Here is a 27,010-nt window from a genome sequence, read left to right as displayed (position 1 = left end):
ACCACCCCTCTCCCCTGCCCCTCCTTCCTTTGCCCCTGTTTTACTTTTCAAGTCAGTTCAAACTGTATGGTCAAAGACCCCAAGGTGATTAAAAAAAGGGAAAACAAGTTTTCCAGAGAAAAACAGTCCTGGGCACTGCATGGAACTTGGGCAGCTTTGTGAAAAAAATTTACTTTCTGTTAATATCATAACATGCCTTTGTTGTCACCTTCCTGTTCTTCCCCCTGAGACATGTCTCAGAAAGGTTTGTATCCTTATTATTTTGCTCCATGCAGGTACATTCAAAACTAATCAGCATTGTAAACTCTATGTTTCTATAGGGGCAAACTATTTTTTGGCTACAAAGGATAATACAGAAAGGCAATATGTACTGGAAAGGCTGCTTATTTATACTGGCTTTATTAATGATACAGACCTGGTGAAATACCATTGCTGCATTTGTTTCTTCCAGCCAGATTGTGAGCTGTGCTTGGTGTTGTGAAATCACACAGACTCACACTTGTCCTTTACTGTAAGCATGCAAATTACATAACATTCATAATTAGCAGAAACTACAGTTGCATTAGACCTTTTCTTTTTATTGCTTTTATTTGCATTAAAATTTTATTTACAATAAAACAGGGTGCAGTAATTCTGAAGATTGTGAAATATGTGCTGTCCTTGGCAAATGTTGGTGCACTTGGTTTTTCAGCTATTAAAGTAAAATGATATGACTATATTTTCTTGAAGTCAGTGTACTAGCACCTGAAATTAAGAGAGTCCTTCTGCAAATGCACACTCTCAACTTGTTATAGAAAGCAAGAGGGTAACATTTCTTCCTTTTTTTTTGCCTTTTAAAAATGCAAATATATTCGGAGGCAGATGAAAAAGTGGTTTACTTTTACATTGTTGTTGCCCCTGGAATTGTAAGATTTGTCAAAACTAGTTTTGTGTTTTTAAATGCTAAAACTAAAATTTCTAATTAATGTGATTAGTAGATGAGAGATAATGTTCCCAGTAGAGCACTGAATAAAAAGGGCTACACTATGGAAAGGGAGTAGGGAAGGAAAGACGTGGAATATGATCACCCAGAGCAAGACGTAATTGCAAGGGTGGAGCATATGCAAGACTGGTCTGTGATTGGATTTAGATTAAGAAGAGGAGCTTGTGTATTTAGTCTGAAGAGAAGACAAATATTAGAGGCACCACAGCACAGCTGTAATCAGGTTAAAGGACTTTGTGCTCTTGCTAACAGAGTGGAACTGAAATTGCATTTGCAGTAAGTATGCTCTTGTCTTTTGGCCTTTTTACAGTAACAGTGCATTTCTTTTGTCATGTGCTTTATCAATTCTTGGAGTAACTCAGCTATTACGGGTTATAGCACTCATTTTGAGTATCTGTGAAATTCCTTTCATGTCACCTTCTTGCCTCTATTGTCCATTTGCAATTAGAAGTTGATAAGAACTTGGATTTACCATTAATTACTTTTTTCAGGTGTGTTTATGAAAGGAAGTCAGTGTCTGTTGCAGAGTTCAGTCACAATATTAAAACTCAGCTGAGAGTGTTTTACCTGCCAGTGCCAAACTGGGCATTTACAGCACGGCTGGTATCTGTTCTGTGACTTTCGGAGTATATGAAATACAGACTTCTTTAGGAAGAGTTTACAGGGGGAAAAATATTTCTAATACACACGGATTTTTTTTTCAAGGTTAGTTTTTTTTTAATGATGAAATCTGTGAAAGTTGGACATGCTTTTCCTTCTTTAAAGTGGATCTTTCTGGAATTTATGCAGAGATAATTGGCAGAAGAAGACAGATACACTGATTCATAGCTAAGCTGATCGTGGGCAGCAGTTCACCCTCGTAACAATCGATGGTGAAATAACCGTGGAGAGAAACTTATTTCGGTGTACAGTGCCTGCTTTGATTAAGCCTCTACAATGTACACACTCATGGGAGGTGTTTAGTTTGCAGAGGTGCTGAGTGTACTCGGCTCAGAGCTTTCTAGGACTTACAGATATGTATCCATCTGAAAGTCAGTGCTGCAGCAGCTTCCCAGGCCAGAGTCAGTGGTGCACAGAAACTGCAGCATATTGTTGGAGCTGAGATGTCTGTGTTTAAAAATACCGGGGTGGTAAAAAGCATTAAATTTCCACTAATAAGTTGTTTATTTTAGTGTATTTTCAGGCTGGGCCGCCTAAAGTTTTATAGAAATTAATGATTTTATTAGATTCTGCTGAGAATAAACAGCTTTTAATAGATATTGGTAAAAGTCTGTATAATATAGTATGGAATCCGCATGTTTTGAGCTAGCTTGAAAAAGCAATAACTGTACTATCACTGCAAAATTCTACAGTTTTTGAAATTCATTTATTAAGCCCTCTAATGTCCTTGTGAAAGGGACATTTAAGAGGGCCAAATGCATTAAGTAGTGAGCAGGAGTAGGCTGCTTCTTTCAGTGGAGGTACTCATGCACACCAAGTTAATTCCACCTGAGTGTTTGCAGCATTGTACCCATAAACTGTGATTGTCGTGGGGTATTGTTGGTGTAGGTGATGATGTGGCTGGGATTCTGAGGCATATTCAGGGGATTACTTCTAAGCATGGGGGAAAAAACCACACAGCAAGCTAAATTGCTACTGCCTAATTTGAAAGAAAAGAAAAAAGTGCTATTGATTTTGGGGATTTTTCTAAGACAGAACATAAAGGGTTAATTTTGTCAGTGGAAAATATTTCTTAATCATAACTGTTCACTCTTTGTTACCATAGCTTTCCTTAATTCAAAGACTTGCAAATGTCATTAAACTCATGCTAGAGTAATCATCTGTCAAGTTTACATTTGTTAAAAGTAGCAGTTCAGTGATAAGACACTTGTCTTAAATCAGTAAGAAATTTCACCTTCGAAATTTAATCTGGAAAAATAATAGTAAAGTAATATTTCTACAATCTTTTATAAACTGAGAACTTTAATGCCAAGTTTCTTGCTGGAGGGATATTTTTATAGTGACGTTACAAACACGTGAGAACTGCAGTTCATAATGGAAACTTAAGGTCAATTTTTGTGCAGCAGCACACATATTTCTAAAATGAAACTTCAAGAGACTGATTTCGCTAGACGAAAAGAGCTGATAGAGTAGCTGCTTGCCTTTGCTTCTTGAGAACCAGACCCATACTAGGCTGATATTTTGCTTGTACAGCAGAATAGCTTGCATTTCAGTATTCAAAAGCATTCATTACTTACCTTAGATTAGGTTTAAATGATTGTTATCAAGCCATTTCTTAAATTAGTTGCGGGATTGCACTGTTTAAAATTTTTATGTGAATAACTTGGTGCTGTCACTGTGCACTGCGCTGCAGGTTCTTGCTAAAGCCAACTTTCAGTCAACTATTTCCATAGTAGATAAGATTATGAATTACTGTGGAAGTACTGCACTTAGTGGTTATCCAGCCATTCGTATTATAAATAATATTCTGCTGCTGCACAGTCGGCCCGCTGCTCCCTGGCATTATCTGCTTGATTGTTTTCACATTTCTATGTAAATTCAGTGATGAAGTGCTGGGCTTATTATCCTTACTCGAAAAAATAATCCCTTGAAGTTAGTGGGAGCTCTCCTTCCATAAGAAGTATGTAATGAAGTCATAGGTCAGCAAATTTTCCACATATCCATCTTGGAGGTCAATATTCTTTCCTCCCCCTCCTTTCCTGAAGAGATAGAAGTTCAATAGCATTCAGCCTTAGAAATAAGTAAGTGAATGCTGTTTTGTGGAGGATAGACTCCCCTGCTGTCAATAGCAGTGATTTTCTCAAATCTGCCTGTTTACCGGGAAGTCCTGCTGCGGCCCATACTGGTTCCTCCAGGTCCATGTACAAGGGTCCAACTTAAGCAGGGCTTGAAATATCTGGAGTGGAACCCAAAAATACACAGATTCAGGATATGGAGTACTCTCTGCTTAACATGTTAGATTCTTTTGCTGAGGGAAGGAAGATTATGGAAAGGAATGGTAGTAAACTGAATAATTTCTCTGCACATTTATGGAATAAAAATGAACAACTTTAGTCTGGGGGTTTTGGTTAAGGATTTATTTTTATTTTTCTGCATATTGCTTTTCCCATTGCTTTCTCAGTCATTTGCAAAGCACTGGAAATGTTCAAGTATCTTTGAAAATGAAGACCGTAGTAAATTATTGGTGGAAAATATGGTAGAAAATCTCCATTTGAAAATGGAGAACATAGGACGCTCTTCAATTTCAGCATGAAAACTTGTCTCTGTGCCTGCTTCTGGAAATCAAGTTGCAGGTACCATAATTTTATGTTAAGTGATTCAAAGTACTCTGAAATGTGACACATAAACCTAATAGATGGAGGGCATGAAATCAGGTTATTTTAAGCCCCTCATTGAATCTTCCTTACAGATGCATAAAAACCAAACAACCAAACCAAGCAAAAACAAACAAACAAACATCTCAAAAAAACACCAACCACTGTTTGGAGACAGGTAAAAGAAAATTGTTGAATTATTATGTGAGCATATCTTTGTATACTTACATGCATATACCAATATTACAAATTAGCATAATAAATTATATGCAATTAATATATTTAAAGCCTCTAGTTTTACACCAGCTGTGAGAGTGAATTTATAAGGGGGTTTATGCCTTAAATGTCATATTTTTATTCTTACCGCTTTATCAGCTTAGTAGTTACTTAGTATGTCTAAAATATATTTTCTGTTTCTGTCATGTTTTCATAAAACCAACACACATTTCTATAATCACAAGAAAGTACTAATTTGGGGATTTTTATCAAGACAGCTGTTTAGAGGCTAGTGCTTTGATGCAATTCTGTTAAATTGAAGAGTTCCCACACAAAGCTGTAGTTGAGTCAAAAACCAAATCTATTATCAAAATCTAAAAGTCATTATTAATGTTGCGTCTATATGTCAAAGTAATGGTCAGCACATGTGATAAAATAGCTCCCAATCCTTTTTAATGATTCACATATCATCCTAGATATCACAGAAGGTCTCATCTGAAAAACATGAGCAGAAAGTAGCACTTATATCACATTTTAAACTCATTTTATCTGGTAATTACTTCTGAAAACATTAGTATTTCAACTAACTTTTTGGGTTTGGTTTGCCTTTTTTTTTTTTTAAAGAAGTTCTACTCCTGCACATACTAATGGTGTGCAAATGCTGTCTCAAGCTACTCAATTTCTTGCACTCCTTCAAGCTACAAAATCTGTAACTCAAACTGCAGTTTGGAAAAGTTAATGTCCAGCAAGTTAGAGCTTGGATTATTTTTTTACTTAGTGCTAATGCTCCTGTATAGAAGAAATACAGATTTTGAAATGCAGATTTTGAAAGAGAAAATGTGGCAGCTAGATCCTTGCTAGTAACTATAGTATCTTTTTAAATAGCTCTGGGCATAATATGGATGTCATGCAACATTCTTCCACTTGTTCTTAGGTCTTGTAAAGGCTTGACTTTTTTTTTCCCAGTGTTAATTGTCTTTTGCAACAGTTTAAATTAAAATCTTTTTCATATTTCATATTTTTAAAATCAGGAATAAAAATTAACGGGATACACTTGTTCTGTTTCATATCACACTCATCACAATAGGATTTGAATAGCTGTCGCAAAAGTATTAAGCAATGAACTAACTGTGCAGTGAAGTGTTTTGTTTCAGAAAGGGTTTTTTGGGAGGTAGAAATGGTTGATTTTCTTTCCTTTTTTTTTTCCTTCAGTACACATTGCTATGTATTTGTACTAGAGCAGACAAAACTGACAAACTTGCCCTACATCTGGAGTGAGAGGTGGTGACACTTGTGACCAGTCTTAGCTGACGGTGCAAGTTTTTGATCAACGTTTTGAAAAGTTCAGGCTCCTTTTCAAGAACTAAGTTGGTGTGCATTGAGTGAAGAATTGTGGAGAGGAGAAAGAGCCTGGCTGTCACCTGTGATCTTTGGGCAGCAGTCAGAAGTGGCTGTCTCAGAGTCATCAGTGTAGGCTGCAGTGGTTGATTTCATGGGTATTGTGGTGGGAACCAGTGTTAAAACTTGAAAACCAGTATGACAGGTGTAGTAACTTGTGTTGCTAGAGTCATGGTGCAGTGTTCAGTGCCAGTTATCTTCCAAAGTGCCAAAGGCTTTGTTTTGGGATGATGAGGCAATTGGGCTGAGAAGTGACAGCGGGTATGGAACTAGATGACTTTCCACCACAATGAAAGAGTTCTCTTAGACAACTGGATAATTTTAGTCATGGCCATTGTGAGACCTTAGTTAAAAAAAGAATTCTAGGAGCTGATGGTGGTGGATTGGCATCTCTGCATCTTTGATCAATGGGGACAGTTTCATGACTGTAAACTATATACTGCTCTTCTAGGTTCCTAGCAGCACCTATTCTTAGGTTTAGACTGTTAGAATTACATCTGGTTTAAGGTTGTTTGTGATTAAGTCTTGCTTGGAGGTATGTGTGTATTTCTGAAACTGGAGTCCACTCAATCTGATCAATTGCATTCTTAACAAATGAAAAAAAACAAAACCAATACCCAAAACAACAAACAACCCGCAACCAACAAAACCACTCTAAAAGAAAAAGGAGATCAAATGGATGTGGTGTGTTGGAAAAATTGCTGAGAGTATGTACATAGTCCACCAGAGCCAGATATCAGATCTGAAGAAAATATGGGTCTGGAAATGCAGTTTATCAACCAATGCTAAAAGACACATGACATAATTAAATATGAAAGCCCTCATTACCTGTTGTTCTGAAAAAAAAAAAGGCTATAAATGAGAATTTAACCCTTGTGGAATCCACAAGAATAAGAGATGGAAGTGCAGGTTCCCAGCTGTGCTTTAATCCTTTCCTCCAGGAAGGCTTGTGACATTGTTAGTGCTTTATGATGAAACTCAGACAGCCCTCCCTGAAGTGGTGGTGTATCCTGCAGCTGCAGCATGAGCTAGGTGGAGTTGATAAAACTTTCTTCAGAACAGCCATGCTGGTGAAAGCTTTGAACAGAAAGAAAAGTTGTTTTCTCTCTCCTTCAGGTTCGTTCTCTCCATGATGCCAGCTGTTTGGGGCAGATCTAGTGCCTTTGTACTTGAACTGTCAGAAAGGAACATGCTTGGTGAAAAAACTGAGATTTCCCCAAGACCTGACCACACCATAAGAGAGTTGGAAAACTTGTAGTGAATTCCTTGAAGATAACAATCCTGGCTGAACTCTGGGCATTGACTGAGTCTTGCATTGGTAGGTATAGGCAGAACAAATTTCTGCTCCAGAAGTGGCCTAATGTGTGCCAAACTTTCAAGGAGGAGGATGATACTTCTTCAATCTGGCCCTTGCCCAGTTCTATTGCAAGGATATTTCATACTAAAGAGGTAGTTTAAGTTCCTGGGCTAGTGTGCAGAGGCAGGATTTTTAATCTTCAGTACTGGGTGATGAGGTTACTTGCCCAGTAACTTGCAATTTATCAAAGATTAGAAAAATGAGTTAATTTTCTTTGGCTCTCAGGTTTTTGTCTTTCTTCTTCTACTACTTATAATGAGAAAAAGTAAAGGAAATCTGTTTGGATGCTGAGGGTGTTCTCACTGATGGTTGTGGCTTGTATTCAGTCATTATGCCACTTCAACTCTTTGGTTTTCAGTGTCTGTTGTAGTCTGCCACTTTCTTTTAATGCCGCAGAGGACACTTGATAGCTGGTTAGTTTCAGAGGATCTAGGTGTTGGTCATTCAAGCTGAGATGGTTTATAATGCCACTGACCAGCTTAAGCTCATGGTTTGGAGCAGTTGAGATCTACAGTGTTTTGCGTGGACAAATTAGGAGGCAGATACTTGCACTTCACATTGTGCTACAATGTGGATATGAAAGCTTTCCACCAATTGCTAAGACTTGGTGGTCTTCAGTATGAGTCCTCTAACATGTAATAGTCAGAGAGTCTGGATAATAAAACAAGATTCCTTGGCTTTATTCTTTGTAGTTAGATGAACAGTTTGCTGAACCTGAAGTGCCTCTGTTGGGTGTGCTGTTAGGTGAGAAAAGGTGATCTTAATGCCTGCTGCTTACAGCTGGCAAGCACTAACCACAGGGCTGATATTTTGATCACCTCCCCACTGCTGGGGACTCCTGAGGTCAAGTGAAGCGATAACTGAAGATCTTGCTGTTGCCAGCTTCAGCTTGTGTCACAGCAATGCTGTCTGTTCCTAGTATGTCTAGGTAATGGTCCTGTGAAGTACGAACTTGAGATGTGGAATTTGGCTTCCAGTGTCTGCTTTCTCTCGATGTGGCCATTTCATCTGAAAGCAGGAGCAGCACATCCTAGAAGCATGGTAGTAACTGGCAGGGATGATGATCTGTGTAGAATAGAGAATGTGTAAGCTATTATGCTTAAAAGGGAGTTATTACGCTTGGGGGTAAAGTTACGGTGAAATGCTTCTTTGAGAAAACTAAGGTTGAGAAAAGCACTGCATAACCTGACTGAACCTGTAGTGGAAGCCGCCTGTTTTTCATTTTGCTGGCTCAGCAATATGTTAGATCATAAAGGTTTAATCATTTTTGGCATTTCAGTGCATTTCTATTAGATTGAAGATGTTGAATTTCTTCACAAGTGGATCTTCTCTCCATTATGTAAATTATGGGAAAATACTTCATACTAAAGCTTAAGAAAAAAATTTTCAGTTTATGGCCTGGTAGCAGTGGCTGGCCTTTTAAAAATATTACTGGTAACATGTAACCAGAATATCAGACACAGAACATAAAACAGGGATTTGTGTCCTTCATTCAGCAATGTTTTCATATTTGTGGCCGTAATAAATCAAACCTTTGTGTTTTAATAGGTATTGGCCCTAAAATTATTTCTGACAGAGTTTATCTGCTTTCAAAAAAACCCCAAAGCCTTAAATTTGATATTATAAAGAGGAAAGTAACTGGTAACAAAATGCCAGTGCAATTGTTTATTAAATAAATTGGTCTCAGTGTCATTTTTATGTTCTACTAGTAAGAATAAGTGATGAGGTGTAAGTGTCCCAGAAAAAGCATTTTGAAGTGTAACACAAATGAAATGCTGATGAACTTGTTGGAGTTACTCCTTTTTGAAATAAGGCTTTTTGAAGCAAAGTTCATAGGAATATCTTTTTCATTATAATTACCAGGTACAATTACTGGTTTTTGTTTTTAAGATGGTTGTTGGAAAATGAGTTGCTGAGTACAGAAAGAGCCATCTGAACAGAGATTGAGAAAAAACACACACAGTGGGAAGAGATATCATACAAGTGCGTAAGTAGATGAGAATGTGTTACAGACTGAGCTATTTTGCTTTTAAATATAGTGAGGACTAGTTATCTTTCGTAAACATTGGAAGGGGAGCTGACTTTTCATCAAGAGAGAAGTCAAACAAACTGGCTCAAATGAAGTTGAACAGAGCTGTCTTTTTCACTACACGCCTGTGAAATTTTGTCAGCCTCGGGAAAAGATGGTCTTTATTTTGCAGACCAGTTCAAAGCATTTTTGTCAGCTGCAGAATACTTCTTTTTCCTGCATATTAATAAAACAGCAGATTAGTTCTTTCAGAGTTAAACTCTCTTCAGTAGTGTATTACACTACACTAGTTAACAACTGTTAGTGCAGACATTTTTGTTGAATTCATATGTTACTTGGTATGAGTACATTTTAGTCCCTGAAGGGGTGAAAAGTGTGCCTTGTTTTCATATAAAAGAAGTCACTGTGCTGATCAGCATCTGAAGAATATTGTTTGAAGTAAACAATGACAAAATCTGTTTAAAAACATGGTTGAATGAACAGTGTTTTCTTGAATTTTCAAGCTACCAATTTTCTGGACAGTTTGAGGGGTGGGGGGATTTGTTTTACAAAAGTTTTTCTTTAGTTGCAACGTGCAGAAAAGAGCATTCAAGGCAGTGGGGGAGAGTTTATAAAGTGAGATTCATTCAGGGATTTGTTTGACCAGCATGAAATAAAAGTGCAGAGATGGCCTGAGCCTGTAAATCCTGTCTTCTGGACTAGTAGCATTGCTTTCTTGACTGCAGTTTATGAGGAAATTGAACAAGCTGCACAACGTTGAGTCACTCTCTCTGGAGGTATTTAGAAAACATGTGGACTTGGTGCTTAGGGACGCAGTTTAGTGGTGAACATGGCAGTGTTGGGTTAGCAATTGTACTCGATCTTAGAGGTCTTCTCCAATGTAAATGATTCTATGAACAAATTTTGTCTGAAGGGAGCCATTCTCAATTGAACTATGGGCTGGGGGTTTTCCCTTTCTTTCCTAAGAGAGGAGTGGGAAGGAATTTGGTTTGATGTTGGAAAATGTTATAAATATATATGTGAAAATACATTTTATGTTTTCGGGGGTGGGACACAAGACTACCTTCCACCAAAGAAATACAGGAGAAATATACTGTGCCTTAGAAAGTTTAAACATTTCTGTGTAATTTTCAAAGGTCAAATTGCTTTAATTCTCTATAAGGCCTTGTTTTTCTTGTATTTCTGCCAGCATTTTCTGGTGCACAGTAGTGATTTTTTTTTTTCCTTTCCCCCTGTTTTTTGCTCAGTGTAAACAGTTCCTTGGTGTGGTTACACAGACAAATATAGCAGAGAACCCTTTTCTCGGAGAAGAGTCTCCCTGTGCATTTCTTAACCATTTTTGGGAAGAATTGATCTATTTGTGCATCCAAGAGAGGGAGGCAGTAGCTGTAAATTGAAGTGACATCATATATATTACTCCCATTGATCCACTTTTAGACTAGAGCCAGGATAAAAGGAAATGGCATCAGGGAGGAAGTATGCTCATTTAGGCACAGATCCCAGTGTGATAATGGAGTAATAATAGAAATCACGCCACTGTCAATCGGTTGCTGCATTAGTCTGAGGCAGATTTCCCCTCCAAGGAGGCTTTCAATGACTTCATTCAAGTGCAGGCAGGAGCAAATGGGATATTCAACATACCAGCTGTACAACTTTAGTGATTTGTGTCCTGGCGGAGGGGTGCAGTGCAAGTGCTGGTGCTGTGGATACTCAAGTAGATATATCTGTGTCACATTTCACATGGCTGTGAAAGGTCAGTAGTCAAATGTTTCAGTGGCAATTTTTTTTCTAGTATAAAGGGTGAATCTGGCATTTATTGCATTTGTTAATGTAGGAATTGATAAATACGCTCTTTTGTGTGGGTGGTCTTCTGGGATGTGAGGTCGATGACCTCTATAGCTGCTATACCAGATCTTTGAAGAGGAAAGATTTGTTTTCTTTGTGCTTTTTACAGGTTAGGGATTGTACTTAGAAAATTCATAGTTTTGTTCAAAGATTGTTTGTAGAAAACCTTTCAAACCTACTTATGTATTAAGATACTCTTGTAACATAGTATAATGGCTTAAGTGTTTTGTGTACTGATATGAATAAAATACAAAGTATGCTTTGCTTACTTCTCAGGGATTTAATATACAGTGGATCTCAGTTACATTTTCCATTTGGTTATGTTTTCTTTAATTCTTTCATCTTGAGTTTTTCAAATACAGACCCAGTTTTGATATTCCCTATTATTTACAGTTTGTTTTAAGGGTAATAGCCTCATTACTCACACTTTAAAGCCACCACATTAGGTAACTTAGGGGAAGCAAGGAACAAATGGTTGTTTAGTGGCAGGACAAAGTGAACTCTTTCAAAAGGCTGAAGAGTTGAAGGAGAGGCTTTACAGTCTTAAGGTAATACATACAGTGCTGGGATACAGCTTTATTGAGGGGATGATGTTTAATTACATGGGACATGACAGAAAATCTCTGCTGTGCTTGACCGCAACATATTCATTTATTTCCTCTTTGTAGTGTCCGTCGTCACAAATGGGGGAGGGAGAGCCCTGAGAAAAGTAGTATGATTTCCATGCAGCAGGCATAGGTTAGGACAGGAACTATCTACTTTACAATATAAATAGGGGCTCTTGCAGCAATCATTGACATAATGAAAACTGTTTCTTGATCCTTGCCACATTTCCTGATTGAAGTGATCTGCTTTAATAATTGCATATATTCAAACATTTTGATTGAGCATTCTCTAGTATAGTTCAGAGTGCGGGGGTGTTCTTTTTATTTTATTTTATTTTGATCACGGAAATTTTGTGTTTAGGGTGTCATGGTTGTTTTCTAAATGTTTTCAACCTGAAGACACAGCTTGAGACTGCTGTAACTTGCTGTAGCTGTGTTGTGTACTTTTATGTGGGTGTTAGATATGCAAAATGCATTCACAGAATATGAGCTGTTGGAAAGGAAAGTGTTTTTAAGTGCTTGAAAAGAAATTTGTGTTTAGGTCTCTCCAGTATTTGTGTTTAGATAGCACTTAAAGCAAGAGCTTCTTTGTATTAAGCACAAGGCAAACAAATTGAAAATTGACCACATGGCACCCCAAACAATTCTCCTGGTATGAAAGATGGAAAGTAACAGGTGGGCAGGACAAATAAGGATGGTGGTGGGAAAACAAAAAATGATGAGAGTGGGGTTTCTGAGAGAAAATTCAAGTGCAAATTTTTGAAGCTTATTTATAACCATTAAAAGACTGCTTTGGTGATAGTGATACTGTTGTGTTTGGGGAAAAGAAAATGTCTGCACCCCTGAATGAATTTTGTTGCAGCCTCTGTCATGAAACTCTAGCCAAGTTTTCTTGGCCTAAGATAAGGTTTTCTCTTCAGCGGAGTCTCTTTTATTGAAAGGAAAGGGTAAAACGTAGATGAGAACGTTCCTCCTTTTGTGTTAGAAACAAGTCGGAGAACAAACGGTAATAGCTGCGCCCACTAGTGCCACTGCGGGGAGAGGTCTGCCAGGCTTCCCCTGCCAGGGCCCCACCCTCTGTGCCGGCGTTCTCTAACTCCTGCCTTGGACTGTAATTAATCCATGAGCTGGAAACTGGTATGTAAAGTATCATCTTGGGCAGCTGGAACGTGGGAAAATAGCAGAAGCCATGGTCTCATTCACATAATCATAGAATCATAGAAGACGCGGAGTTAGAGGGGCCCACAAAGATCATGGAGTCCAACTCCTGGCCTTGCACAAGACATTTCAATAATCACACCATATGCCTGACAGCATTGTCCAAATGCTTCTTGAACTCTTGGGTTTATTTTTTTTTTTAATTGGGGTTTTGTTTGTTTTACTCCTCACTCTCAAATCTAAATTGATGAAAGTTTAACCTGTAATTCTGAAAAAACTTCAGCCATGAAGCAGCACTAGGCAGATGTAAATTAAGGGCATGGCTGCTGCTCTGCTGCTGTTCTTTTGTTGGCTTCAATGAGATTCTGTAATGCTACCTTAAACAATAGCTTTCTGTGGCTGAATCTGTATAGCAATTATACTGGAGATATATTATAATAACTCTACTGCTCTGTACCTACATATTCAAGCAGCTGTTCTATAGTTGCTACAAATTAAGTATTGTTCTGCTGTCTTTTTAGTTAGCAGGGAAAACTTTCTAAATCAGAAGTTACCTTTCTTTGTGTGGTGTTCTGCAACACTTCATATTTTATTATTGTTCAGAATTAATTCCATTTCCAAGCAGAGCCACTTCACAGAAGTTTTCCCTGTTTTATTTTTTAGCTTGTCTCACCAACCCCCAGGCAGCTGCTGTTGGACTGTGTAATAAACATTTAAGCTGCCATTTTAGTAGTTGTCCTGAAATGAAATATTCAATATTTTAAAATATCTGACCACTTTTAACGACTCCATTTTGTTGGCAGGCTTTGGTATTACTTACAGAATTTTCCACTAAGAGCTAGTAAGGTGTGAGGTATTTTCAGTCTTCAAGAATACAACTAACCTTACTAATAAAATTGAAGGAAATCAAAATGCAAAGAAACCAAAGCATTATCATCCTAGAGATCTCTTTTCCTCTTTATTCTGATTTAGGTACTAATTACATCAATTTAAAAGGGAAGAAAATGTCATGTTGCGAAGTTAGTTGTTAATGTAAATATTTTACAGATTAAGATTTATCAGAAGATCCTTGATATCTTCATGGATTTGCTGTCAAAGATCTTGTCTTTGACAGCAAGTCCATGAAGATATCAATCTTGACAATCCGGTCTTGTTCAGTCCACATAAACAGCCCTGGCTGAGGGATGTGTTGTTGGAAGGGGCATTTCCTGTAGCTGACTTCATTTCATCCCTGCTTTGTGCATTGACGTGTCAAGGGGGACATGGGCAGGCAGCGAGGTGGGAACAGAAAATCGCCAAATGTGGCAAAAGCTGGAAGTAGTGTCAAAATAACAGGATGTCTTTTTTCATTAGTCTGTCTCAAGAACATTAGAAGTGAGCAGGGTTGGTTTCTTTTTGTGTACAAAAGCTTTACTGACATTCTTCCTCCCTTCCTCCCCTTGTGCCCTGCAATGATGAATAGTGGGGAAAATTTTGGGGCATGTAACAAACTTCTGACTGATCACCTTGGCGCCTGAATTTCCAATAGATGTTTCCTGGCAGCTGGTGCAATTTCTCTCTGAGCTGTGTTTGAATTATTTATTTGTTCATCCAATAAGCCTATTAAACAGAGCACTTAGGCACTTGCTACAACAGACTTCTGCTTTTTTTTTTTTTTTAGGTTACATTAGGTTCCAGTTGAAAATGATAGGTTCTGGAGTCAAGTAACTAACTACTGAGTATATATCCATGTACAGATGTTATACTGTGTGTGCCACAAACACAACATTCATGCACATTTCACGTGAAAGGATGGATGGTTTGTGACTCACTGCACTAAAATATGCCTCAAAATGTGTTTTTACAAGAGTTGTTTGGTGGGTCACATATTTGGGTTGTGTTTCTTTGTTCACTGTAAACATATCATGCAATTGCTTCTATATCAGATAAAAATGCCACTCTAAAAAATTATACATTCATATGCCTAGTTGATTCCTCAAATTATGCACTGTAAATTATTCTTTTTATTTCTTCCAAGCCCAAACAAAATAGAATTACTTATTCTATAAATTCCATAAAAATCTTACTTATTAAGCTATGATTGTATTTCAGTAAGATAAGCATGTTTTAGACCTGACCTAACCATAGTAATGAAAACCATGGAAAACAAGTCCTAATTTTGCCCCAGCACAGTCTTTCAGAACACAGACACATAAACCCTGAGGTTTTTCAGAAACCAGCTAGAGGTCCAAGTTGTATTTCAAGCACATGCTGGAAGTACACAGGTTATCGCTATCTTGTCCTCTCTGGTTTGTTTCCATTTATCTTGCTCAGCCAGTAGAGATCTTCATTCACACATGGCATTTATTTTTTTCCTAGCTTCTCCCTGACCAGCTGGTCTTACTTCTGGAGTCCCTTTTGGAGGAGAAGACATTGTGTCCTAGAATACTGCAATGCTTGGAGAGAACATACCAGCTCCGGGAGCAAGATGCTGAGGTAAGTCACTTAAAAAAATCTCCCTAATGTATGCCACTATGTTGTTGACTAAGAATGAACGTGTTCCACTAGGAACCAGGCTCACACCAGTTCTTCTTTTCCCTGTCTGAATCTGAATCTTAACTCCAGTATTGTTGCATCTTCATGTGCTGTAATGACTCAGTATTTCTGTGTGTTTTGTGTAGGTCCAGGTGTATTTGCATACTGTGGTAGTAAAGGACAGCACAATGCAGATATCCAAGCTATTTTACATGTATCTCAGGCAGCACATTTGTTCAAGTGTTAAATTTTTCACTATGTTTTGCTGTGTAGTAGGGCCTGGGTAGTTTTTGTTGTGATATTATCTCCAAATGTAATAATAAAATTTTTCCTCCCCATTGTCAGCTCGTATTGTTCCTCTTTGCATGCTCCAAAGTCTCACTCAGGATTTAGAAAAGGTAGCTTTCCAGAGGGTCTGTGGTGTTGTCTGGTTTGGGGCATTAATTTAATAGGAAGTCAGTTTTTTTACACTTGCTTCTAGTAAGTGCCAGTGACATTAATAGCCCCCGAGGAAAACACTGCTTTATATGATATTGTAAAGGGTAGCATCCCTGCTCCAGAGTGCTTTGTATCTTTGTGAGGCAAACCAGTAAATCTTTATTACCACATGCAGAGATGACTGTTTTAAGTCCCATGGTTTTCTCGGGCTGGGAGAGTTCTGACAATTAGGGCAGCAGAAGTAGTGGCTGAAAGCACCCCTGCAACAAGCCTTTGCTTCAAGTACGTAGAATTCAGGAGGGGAGGCAAGAAAGTGCAATCAGTTACGAAAATAAAGGGTGTGTAGATATATATGTGTGTGTGTGTATATATATATGTATATAAAACAAGGGTTAATTATGAAGTAGCATACAACCAAGCTACTTTGCAATGAGGGAATATGGTGAATTTAACATTTCGCTCCTGTTTATTTAAAAACTACCTTACAGAAGGTTGCAGAAGTCAGTGTGCCTGACTTACTTGTGTTGTAGTTGGAACTTTGTGGCAATTATTAGAATTGAAGGAGAGAGCAAAATCTGTCTTATTGCTCTTATGCTGAAGTTGCTGTGTGGATGCTTGGAAGGACTTGGAAATCCAAACCTTAACATAAAGATCAATAGAACAGATGTCTACCTTTTCCTCAGGAAAAAAAAAGAGGGTAACATTTCAATTGCTGCTGTTTACTGCAACTTTTTACTTCTTGTTGATACAGTTTTCCAAATGCCAGATTTGTTTTTAATTAGTACTTGAACCAACATTTCTATTTATAGGTGTTAGAATATGTTTTAATCACATCTGAATGCCAGTGAAATGTCAGTGGTTCTATTATGGGAAGAGGAATTAATAGAGAGATAGATCAAAGCAATAGCTGTGTTGTTGTTGTTGTTTCATGCTGGTGGATTTAAGCACCAGACTACAAGCTTCAGTTTCTCAGGTTTTTCCTTTTCTTCCTTTTCATGTGTTTTTTTTCCTTGCAGTGTTATGTAAAAGTACACAAATGATCTGTCAGAATTTTTTCTTGAAGAAGCTCCACAAACCCACAAAATTATGAAATTAACATATGAAATTAACATAATCTCCATTTTATTTTACAAGGTGAAACCAAAGGCTTAGGAGACAACTCACTTAGAAGTACAACTAAGCTAACATTACCATTTTACCAGTCATCAGACCCCCGACACCTACAGTCCTTTAAAGGGAACTGGCTCCCATGGCCTCACATACCTGAGGAAAGGACTATTTGTTCCTCATTGACATGTATGTGCACAGAGGATTTTTTGTTATCATGACCCAGGGACAAAGAACTGCAGTCTGAGCCTGTTCTTGTCTAGATTTAATTTGTGAAGACACAAATCACTTACAGTGAGCCTGTTGTGTTACTGCAGTTCAAATGTTCTCAGTAGCTAAACATCAGAAATGGATCATTAAAAATAAAAGCATAAAAAACTTGCAGGCAGGCCAATAAAAAGAAGAAAACTCTCAGTGTCAGAGGGTTTATTCCAGGATTTTTGGAAGTGAGGTTGCCAGCTGTGTTCCATCCAGCCGCAGAAAGTTAAGAAATAAACTTGTTTTCTTATTTTTGAAAAGTAGCGTTTAAAGTCACATTAATCTTCCAGTAGGGATTAGCAATGATAAGGCCGATAGTGTGAGAGGTTACACAAAGGAGTGTGGTTTTTTTGTATTTTAACGAAGTTTGGTCTTAAAATATGTACATAAAATTTTGTCTGCACACTTGGTAGTCAGAATGTTGTTACTGGGGGTTCATCTGTCCTGCACATGTACAGCATGGAAAGTCTGGTTCATATTTCTTAAAGCTGTTCTGTCTATATCACTGAAACATCTTTATTTTGACTTTAAAATTGACCATGGTTATTGTAATAAAGCATTGCACACCTGGTGGCATCTGCACTTGCCCACAGCAAAGTGCAGGTCTGTCCCCGGCCAGTGAAGCTGCCAACAGCACTGTTTGGTACTCCTGACCACTTGTTACCACATGCATGTCCAGACTTTACAACCTAAGGGCGCATCTTGTTTCAGAAAGGAGAGGAGGGTTTGCAGCAGATTATTTGCCTTGTTTCGATTCCTTTGTATCAGTCAGGAGAGGAGAGAGGTGAGAGTCAATCTTGGCCTGGCATGTGGAGGTTGATCTCTCTTCAACGGGTCTCCTCAGCAACTCAGTGTAGTTCCTGTCATCTTTCAAATTAGGTCTCAGTGCAGATATGTAGGCTCAGTGTCTGTCTCACTTCTAAGACAGACACTGATTTGAATGCTTCTTTTAACAGACAAAAAATAAATCATAAGTTAAGTAACATATTTTTGGTTCATAATGCATAACTCGAGCCACAAGAGCAGAACTGCTGATTGCTTAGTCACATTTCAGACTGGTCTGCCCCTAGTCTTGGATGCCAGGAGAGGCTTGTGGGGCATCTGTCAAATGGCAGAATTTGTGACTCCTTTCTGCTTTTTGCAGTACGCTTCTGTAACAAATAATTATTTCATTTTTCATTTACTCTTCAAACCTTGGAACATCTGAGAAGACACAAAACTACAGGTTTGTTTTCAAAAGATTAAATTCATTTATCTGAGCTATTTGAACTGAGCATATCAAAGAGATCTTTGTTTTGAAAGCAAGGAAGGTTTCAAAGTTTAAAGCCATTTTTCCATTCTTCTCTCTGTGCCTTGAGCCCATCGTGGCTCAGACAACTGGTGTCAGACAAGTGGGAGGCAATTACAAGGAAGAATGATTGTGTCCTCAGTTTTCTCTTCCTGTTCCCCCTATCTTGTTGTGCTTCTTCCCACTACATAACAAAATAACTCATGCACAGGCTACATCTCCATGACATACCACATCCTGCATCCAAGAGAAGCCTCATAGAAGCTGACTGCATTTTGAACACGACAAAGTCCAGCTGGAAGTTCATCTGGCTGAGGAGAAACGGGATATGTTATAAAGCAGCAGCTACAGTTGCTGTCAGACAGCACAGTAGGATAATAAAATTTAAAGTGGGTCCGGAGTTGGTTTTGTTTTGTTTCTTTCCAAAGTGGCTGTTGTATGCAGCTGTTTCATTTATTCAGTATCTAGCTTCTGGCAGAATGTGGAGAGTTGGTCTACATGGAAAGTCTTGGGTGGCTAGTATTTTTTGAAATCTGTCTAACCTCGATGACATCTCTTCTGATATGACAATACAGTCTTATCTCATTTGAATATGCTATCGAGAACTTTCATATAAATAAAATGGAGTCAGTCAGTTACAAAAGACAACACTCTGAGGTCTGAGTTAACACTCAACGAATCTCTTAGCTAGAAGAGCCGTCTCATTATTCCCATTATTTCTGTTCTTCATTTGGTCAGAGAAAGGCCCGTAACTTGTGGGCACACAAGGTCACAGGATAGCTGAGTAGCCTGCAGAATAGTGAAAAACATGTCAGGGAGAGATCACATAGCCATAGGAGAAGAAGAGTGGGTGTGACACTTTCAGTCCTGTTTAAGACTTGACGATATTTCTGCAAGTGTGTTTTACTTGTCACTGAATTATCTAAGAAGTGGTGATAAAAAATACAGAATGTGGATGAGGCAGCAATGTTTATGGTGTCGTTCCCCAGATTTTTCACTGTAAAGTTAGCTTTCCTTTCTTTCCTACTGTAGGTATCACTTTTATCTTGCCTGCACAGCATATGGAAAGTTGCTTTGTTGGTTTTCCTTGTCTCAGCAAGTTGACTGAAATGCTCTTCACTTACATAATGCTTTCCCTGTGTTTGGGATCATAATGTGGTATGTTTTGGGGAGAGAAGAGCAACTAGAACTCTTTCTGCAGCAAATGTGAGTAAAATGAGTTAAGATCATAATATCATCAGTCATGTGGGTGGCATAAAGCTATTCTCACACAAATACTTCATTGTGCAGGAGTCTGCCTGTGAGACCAAGGCTATAAAGTGGTGGCATCTTATTTCACTGACAGAAATGCAGTCACGCTAATACAAACCATTTAAGGTGCTTGGCATCCTAGAAGTGGTGAGAATTGAGTTAGGACAAAATAACTTTGATTCATTGATCATTCCTAGCCTGTGAAAAGCTGGCAGACGTGGAAGTACAAATGAATTCTTGTCAATTCCCATCTGATGTTGACTGCGTTGAGCTGAGCACATTCTTGGGCTGCATAATACAGCTGTCCTACTGATTGTGGATGGGCATTGTTTGAAGGCACACTTATGGAACAGAGCTCTGTAGACTACACGGTAACACTGGGTGGGAAAAGTGAACTGCTTGGGAAAGGTCAGTTCACACTTGCAGAAGGCACTTTGTGAGGTTTCCTTTAAGCACAGCCACTGGGCCAGTCCTCCCTTGGGGCAGGGACTCAGAAGCAGTCTCCAGTTTTTGAATACAATTAGCAATGTGTTGCAAATACCTCTGCTGGGTTGCCAGTCCTTCCTGACTGCGCTGTGTAGCAACAGGTGGGCGATTGCAACCACAGAGGGAGAACCATGGTTCTTTTCCTTAACTGATGTCATTGTTGCTATGAAACACCAATTCAGTAGACAAAAAAGGTGACAGCTTGAGCTGATGACCATATTACAGGAAACTGCCTTCTAGTGAATTTGGGGGGTTTTTTCTGCAGAAGTAAAAATAGTTTCTGTACTTATTTCATATTTAAATATACAGTTTATTACTCAGTTTCAGTTCAAGTCTGGAGGAGATGCCTTATTTTGCATAAGACAGTACATGTTGCAGGACTTACAAATCTGCTGTGAAAATTTACCAGGAGTGCAAAATAAATTTCACCCGCCTTTCCCTTTCTGAATGTTTTATTTAAGCATTATTGTGCCATTAGAAATAGGTATGGTTATGTTGAATAAGTTTTTATTTGCAATTGAATTGCAACTAGCACATCAGGAGGAGCCTGATACAATGAATCTAGAAAAGAACAATAAGGAACCTAGAAAAGGCTCTGTAGATGAGTCAGCCTGCATGGTAGGTTTGTTTCTGGAATAAATCATATTTGAGGTTTGTACACCCAACCATTACTGAGGCAGTACCTTCATTAACTGGAAAAGAACAAAGAAATGTGTGTTTCCACAAAGTGAAATCTCTTTTCTATTATCAGTCTGTTGCTTTTCACACACAGCCTCACAGAAATACTATTTTTTTCCCTGCTCTACTTCTCCTGCTTCCTTATGCAAATCCTAGCAAGGAGTATATGTCTGTCATAGAAAGCCTTTCCTGTTTTCACTAGAAAAAGGGCTAATTTCAGGGTATATTGTAGATTAGCCTCATTGCTGATAAATATGTTGACTGAAGCTGCAGCCACTTGCAGCTGTGATCTTGATCGTCCTCTGTGATCTTGAAAAATATTGAGTCTTCACTCTGTTTCATGTTCTTGTTCATCTTGCATCTAAATGCAATTTGCAGGCTCTTTGGCACAGATGATATTAGTATTGATATTGGTTAAAATAGCTTTTCAAAAGTGTGCATTTGCAAGAGTTGTATCTTCTTCCCCATGAAAGGAGCTTAGAAAAGGGTAGCATCTAGAAATGTGGTACTTCCTTCCGAAAGATGAAGTCCAAAATTCAGTGCGAAGTTAAGAAAACTGGAACAAAATGAGGGAAAAGCGCTTCCAGTGATAGCCTTGGGAGTTGTCCCATGAGACTCACTCTGGCTCATGTGCCTATTGTGACTGAGTGAATGTGTTGGGATGAATTTGTAAGACTGGCTGAAGGATAATCTCAAGTAGCTATAATTTGGGTTTGTTTTGTTTCTACATGTGAAGTAGGGGGGCTTTTCCGGCCACTTGAGAAGAACAGAAAATCCCTCCATCAGCATTAGCTGAAGGGGATGATCAGAGCATGAGATTTATGGAGCACTGGAAATAGCTTTGCACCAGTCAGCACTCCTGGTCCCACACCCCTCCAGGAGCCAACAGCAACACATTTGTTCAAGTGATCTCAGTGGCTGCTGGGTGGCATGAACAGGAGTTTTTGTTCCCTGACTGCTGCCATTACTGGTGCTGTTCACTTACTGCTCCTTATTTTTCTAACTGGTTTTGGACGTAATTTCCTCTCTGTCTGGCAGCCCCTCAACTTAATGACACCTGGAAAGCAGGGGAGCTGACGGTAAGAGGGAACCAAGTATGCAGTTGGGTTGGTTTGGCATTTTTTTCTGCTTATCCGAAGAATCTGTGGAGGAAGAGATTGGAGATCATTCTGTGTCCTATTGTCCAGCAAGGAGAATGAAATGGTGGAGTCCTCCAGGCTTCTGAACTCAATCCCAAAGGTTTTCTGAATTGAATGCAATTGCTTTATATAAAATTTTATATAGTATTTCTGTGTAGGGCAGTACAAACCCAGCACTGTAATACAAACCACCTGGCTTTGTCATGAAATTTAAAAGGTTAGTCTGTTTGCATATAAATGATAGCACTGGCATAGTGGCCACAATGTCAAGGAGGGGGTAGTTTTTAAAATACAAACAAAATTCCTTAGCTATCAGCAATAGGGATGTTTCTCTGAGGTTTGGTTTTTTTGGGAGGTTTTTTCGTTGGTTTGTTTGGGTTTTTAATTCTGAAAAACAATCTGAAAATATTTTTTATTTAAAATAAACCTACTTTGAGACTTCATCCAAATAGCTCATCTAATACTTCTCATTCCTGTTTAAAGGCTGGCTGCAGATGCAGTGTATGCCTGAATAGGACCATAGATTTGGAAGAAACCTACTATGCCCTGTGAGGTCTAACCAGTTCGAGAAGCAGGACAATTCAAAGCTGCAGGTTCTGACGTCATTACCTTAGCCACACAGATATGATTCCACCACTGAGTTACTGACTTAATAACATGTGGGTAAAGTCTGCTGTCCTACTTTGAACTCTTGTGCCACTTGGAGTTGCAGTGTCCTGAAGAGGAATTTTGTTGTGTCCCACATGGTGTAAGCATTGTCCTGAGCAAACAACTGTCACTGTATTCCAGCAGCAGGGAATAAAAGAGGTGGAGAAGATGACTAAAAAATGTCAAACGTAGAGAAAAATCTAAGTGTTCTCATTGCAGGAATGAGCGTATTTCTTCTGAGTTTATAAAATCATTGTATTTTTCACTTACGAATTTTTGCTGGGCATTGAAGAAGGGAGAGTGAGTATGAGAGTGATGCAAAAGGTCTTTTGTCTTTGGAGTCAAAATCTTGTATTTAATTATTTTGAAAGTTGGAAGCCAGGTTTTAAACCATGTGAAATTAGATGGATGTGAGCATGGGCTGAGTAGGCTGGCTGTGACCTAAGATATGGAAAAAACGGGCAGCCGCATTGTTCATTGCTTGGAATTTGAGTCTTATTTTCATATTGAGTTCCAGATTCTGTCTATGACAGTAATCTTGCCTGGAAATAACAAATGTTTTGACCACAGTCACTGTGGGAGACCAAAGATAAAAGGATTTTTTGCCTCTAGTTACAAGATGGATAAGATAGAAGTAGAGGCATGGAGAGAGGGGCATAAACAAAGGGGATAGCTTACTGTTGCCTTGATACTTAGAGCAGCCTTTCCTTTTGCTGAACAGGAGATACAGTTTAATAATAATTGGTAACAGACAGTTGGTATGCTTGATTTCAGACTTCAGAGTTGAATTTCTGCATCAGATGTATAAGTTTATGTGCTTTTCGCGACTATAACGTTTGGGTTTATAAGCCCAGCAGGCTTTTATGTGCATATATAAATAATTTGTGTTGAAACACATATGCAGACACTGTATGGGTAAAAATTATAAGCAGACTCTATCTGGAGACAGCCAGAAGAGACAGTGGTAATGGGAAGTATTTGAATCACTTGCTATGGTGAGATAAAAAAAAATTCTGCTGATTCCAGAGATACTGTTGGCATTAGACAAGGGATAACAGCTTCAAACTGAAAGAGGGTAGGTACAGATTAGCTATTAGGTAGAAATTCTTTCCTGTGTGGGTGGTGAGACACTGGCACAGGTCACCCAGAGAAGCTGTAGATGCTCCATCTCTGGCCATGTTCAAGGCCAGGTTGGATGAAGCTCTGAGCAACCTGGTCTATTGGAAAATCTCACTGCCAATGGTGGGAGGGTTGGAACTAGTTGATCTTTAAGGTGTCTTCCAACCCAACCCATTCTATGTTCTATCATAATCTAGCCATTCTTGTAGATAGGTGTTTCAGTAGGGTGTCAGACGGAATGTGGATGGGGCTGTATATGAGATGGCAGACAGTTGTGTTGTTGCATTTTGGTGAAAGTGTCCATTTGAATGTATAGATATGCCAAAGCCAAGCTTACCTTTTGAAGGCATGAGGCTTGTTCCTGCAGTACCTCTCTGATATTGGTTGTACCTAAGGCTGGGACCTGGTCTTCCTTCCCCTCCCTGTAAGGTGCAGGATCTCCTGGCCCCCCAGCACCCTCTCCATACTCTCCATCATACTGTGTCTTCACACATGCAGCCATCCTCACCAGAGCGCCCTTCTGGGGAAGGAAGAAGTAAGAATGGAGAGCAGGCAAGATGGAACAAGGATTGCTTCTGTCACCAGCCAGAAGGCAGCCTTGCTCCTGAGAGCTGGCAGCACCACAGCAAAGCAAAGCTCAGCACACATCTCCAGTGAAAAGGCGGATGGTGACATCTTTTCTGCCATCTTGCTGCAAGCTGTGAATGGTACTGGTGCTCCAGCATTATGAGCAGGTGATACTGAAAATGCAGGGGAAAGGGGAAGTATTTGGTTCCAGTATAAGTAGTGCATCTATGTTTTTAATTAAGGCTTATTTTTTTAAAACCTTTATTTTTCAAATTAAGTGAGTTCACGTGCTTTTTTAAACATTTCCTTACCTTACATGCACTGTGGTATAGGAGCTGCTGTCCCCAGCATGGAGACCATGGCAGCAGAAATGTGCACATGGAGAGAAAAGCCTTCAGGCAACACGGCAGTGTGGTCTCCCAGACAGCGCTGTTGAAGCTGTCACACTGCTTTGGTGCTGGTGGCCTTTTTCTCATCTAACTGTTCTCTAGGTCATTTCCCTATCACTTTGCTGGTCTGCTGTAAAGCTGGAGACCATCCTGTTTTATATCCATCTCCTATTAGACAGGGTAAGGAGGGGCTGGCTGAAGAGCATTGAGTTTACAGAATTAGGTATCCCAACCAAGCCTCTTATTCACAGTGACAGCTTTGACATCAGAAGAGAGGCACAGGCAGTGCCACCTTTGAAAAAGGATTAGACATGGCTTCTTAGTCTCTTGCCTTTTCTGACTTCTTTTAGAATTTTTTTTTCTACCAACACAGCTGTCATTGATCACAGATGGGGCCCACAAAGGGAGAAGAGTGTCTGGTCTGTAACTGGGAGCTCTCTGCTGTGAGCCTGAGGTGGGGGGAAAAAAGGGCATTTGTCTTCTCCGAGCAAGACCTCAGCATTTGCTTCCTTGCCAAGAGTGAATCCTGTCCTGAAGTGCTATCCTTTGGTTACTATGCCTTTTGATCACAGAGAGCAACAAGGTTGCCTGCTGCTCTGCTTGGGCTTTCTGAAGCAGCATGTTTTGTGATTCCCAGCTTCTGTTTGCTTGGAAAAGAACCTCCATGCCGGCTATGGGAAAGGTACATGTTTTATTTGCAGGTGGAAGTGGAGTCATGTTTAGTGCCTGTGGAAGCTGATGGGGTTGCTCTTGAGCAAGGCTGTGGTACTATATAAACTTTTTAACATTGTGTTATGTAGAACTGAGTGAATGCTAAAACAGGAGCATGTGGTTGGAGGGGAGGAGAAAGGACGTGAAGGAAATACATGCCCCTAACTCACATTTATTAATGTGAGAAGGTTCAAGCAGGCACCTGTTGCTGCTTGAGGCTCGCACAGCTGTGGGAGCATGCTGCCTGACCCACAGGCACATTAGCACAGGTACAGGTTCAAATGCTGTCTCACAGTTTGCCATTGACAAAGCAACAGAATTTGCCTTTCAAAAGCGTGATTGTACCACACCTTTCTCTTCTGTTACCAAGTACAGGCAGTTGCTGCGTGAGCTCTACTCACAGCTCTCATCGGTGCTGTGGAGGAAGGAGAGACGGGGCTTGCACGTCCTCCCCTGTTGCCAGCACCCCTCATGGTGTGCAATTTCTTGATCTCTGCAGAAATACAAATCAGAAGAAGTAAAATTAAGGAAGTAGAATATTGCTACCAATATTACCAAAAATTGAAGTCTGATATTCTGCTAAAATTAGCTTTTAAGTGACCTTTTAATGGCCAGTTCATACTCCAGGTTTTAAATTATTTTAGACCTCTGTATAGTCCTCCTCAAAATGACAACTCCAGACAAAGTTTTGATTAGCCAGCCCATTACTGCCTTACTTGAATGACCATGCTTTTTTTTTGCTGGGGTTTCAGTGGGCTGAGATACTCATGCAGTGCTGCACAGCAGGAAAGGGGGTTGTCCAAGGTGGCAGGAATGGCAGGTACAATCTGCCTATACAACCTGGGCTGCTTATGCAGTCAGTGATGCTGAATGCAGAGCATGGTGGAGCTCCATGAGCTCAATCTGCCTCAGGTCCAGCTACTGAACAGTGGTTCATTCCAGTACTCAAAATAAAATACAGCTTGAGTAAGGCTGCCAAAAGCCATTCTTTAAATCTGAAGTGTTATCATCATTTTGGCCATAGTTCTAGAAAATTAAGGGTTTTGTACTGAGACAGAGCACTGCACTGTAAGAAACAGCATTAAATGAACCTTGATGCCATGAGGGTGTCAGGAAGAAAGGTTGCCTTAAAGATTGCTGCTGCTGTGGTGCTCTGTCTGGCCCTTGGTTTCTTTGGGGTCTGTAGTACTGTCAGAGCAAGCACTACAAGACCTGAGAGAAAACTTAGGCTATGAAAAGTACAGTTCTTGGTCTAAAATAAAACTAATTTAAGCTGATAGACAGCTCCTTTACTTGGTCTCCTGACAAACCCTTGGTGAACACATTAATCACAATTACAGTATCCTTGTAAAAATGATGAATCCATTCTGTTTGCGTCCAGTAGGTTTTTGGCTATTGAGTACACTCTACCAGATTGCCAACCAATACTCTGTCAACACAGTTGTAACACAAAAAACTGTTTCATTGCTCCTGATGAGCTGCTTCAGCATCCCTCACTTGGGCAAGTTTCAAT

General features: G+C 39.3%; 1 protein-coding gene across 17 annotated transcripts in view; it reads left to right on the top strand.

The window, feature by feature from the left end:
• LOC121667187 (aminopeptidase O (putative)) overlaps positions 1-27,010 on the top strand; it is a 244,882-nt gene that overhangs the window by 166,627 nt on the left and 51,245 nt on the right. For 11 of the 17 annotated variants that reach the window (XR_006016948.1, XR_006016949.1, XM_042033591.1 and 8 more), the window contains one exon: positions 15,263-15,379. Coding sequence is in view for 9 of the 17 variants with exons in the window: in XM_042033591.1 (XP_041889525.1) it covers positions 15,263-15,379 (117 nt within the window). In the remaining 8 variants the exon portion in view is untranslated. Of the gene's footprint in view, positions 1-7,026; positions 7,229-9,157; positions 9,255-15,262; positions 15,380-27,010 lie in introns of those variants that run through there. The other 6 variants (XR_006016953.1, XR_006016952.1, XR_006016954.1 and 3 more) reach the window with 4 other exon arrangements.

Source organism: Corvus kubaryi, unplaced genomic scaffold (assembly GCF_017639235.1).
Source record: "Corvus kubaryi isolate FWS band 111438036 unplaced genomic scaffold, C.kubaryi_AGA036_p1.0 37357, whole genome shotgun sequence".
In the NCBI taxonomy this organism is placed as follows: Eukaryota; Metazoa; Chordata; class Aves; order Passeriformes; family Corvidae; genus Corvus; species Corvus kubaryi.
Note: the sequence above shows the minus strand (reverse complement) of the source record. Positions and strands in the feature narration are given on the sequence as shown.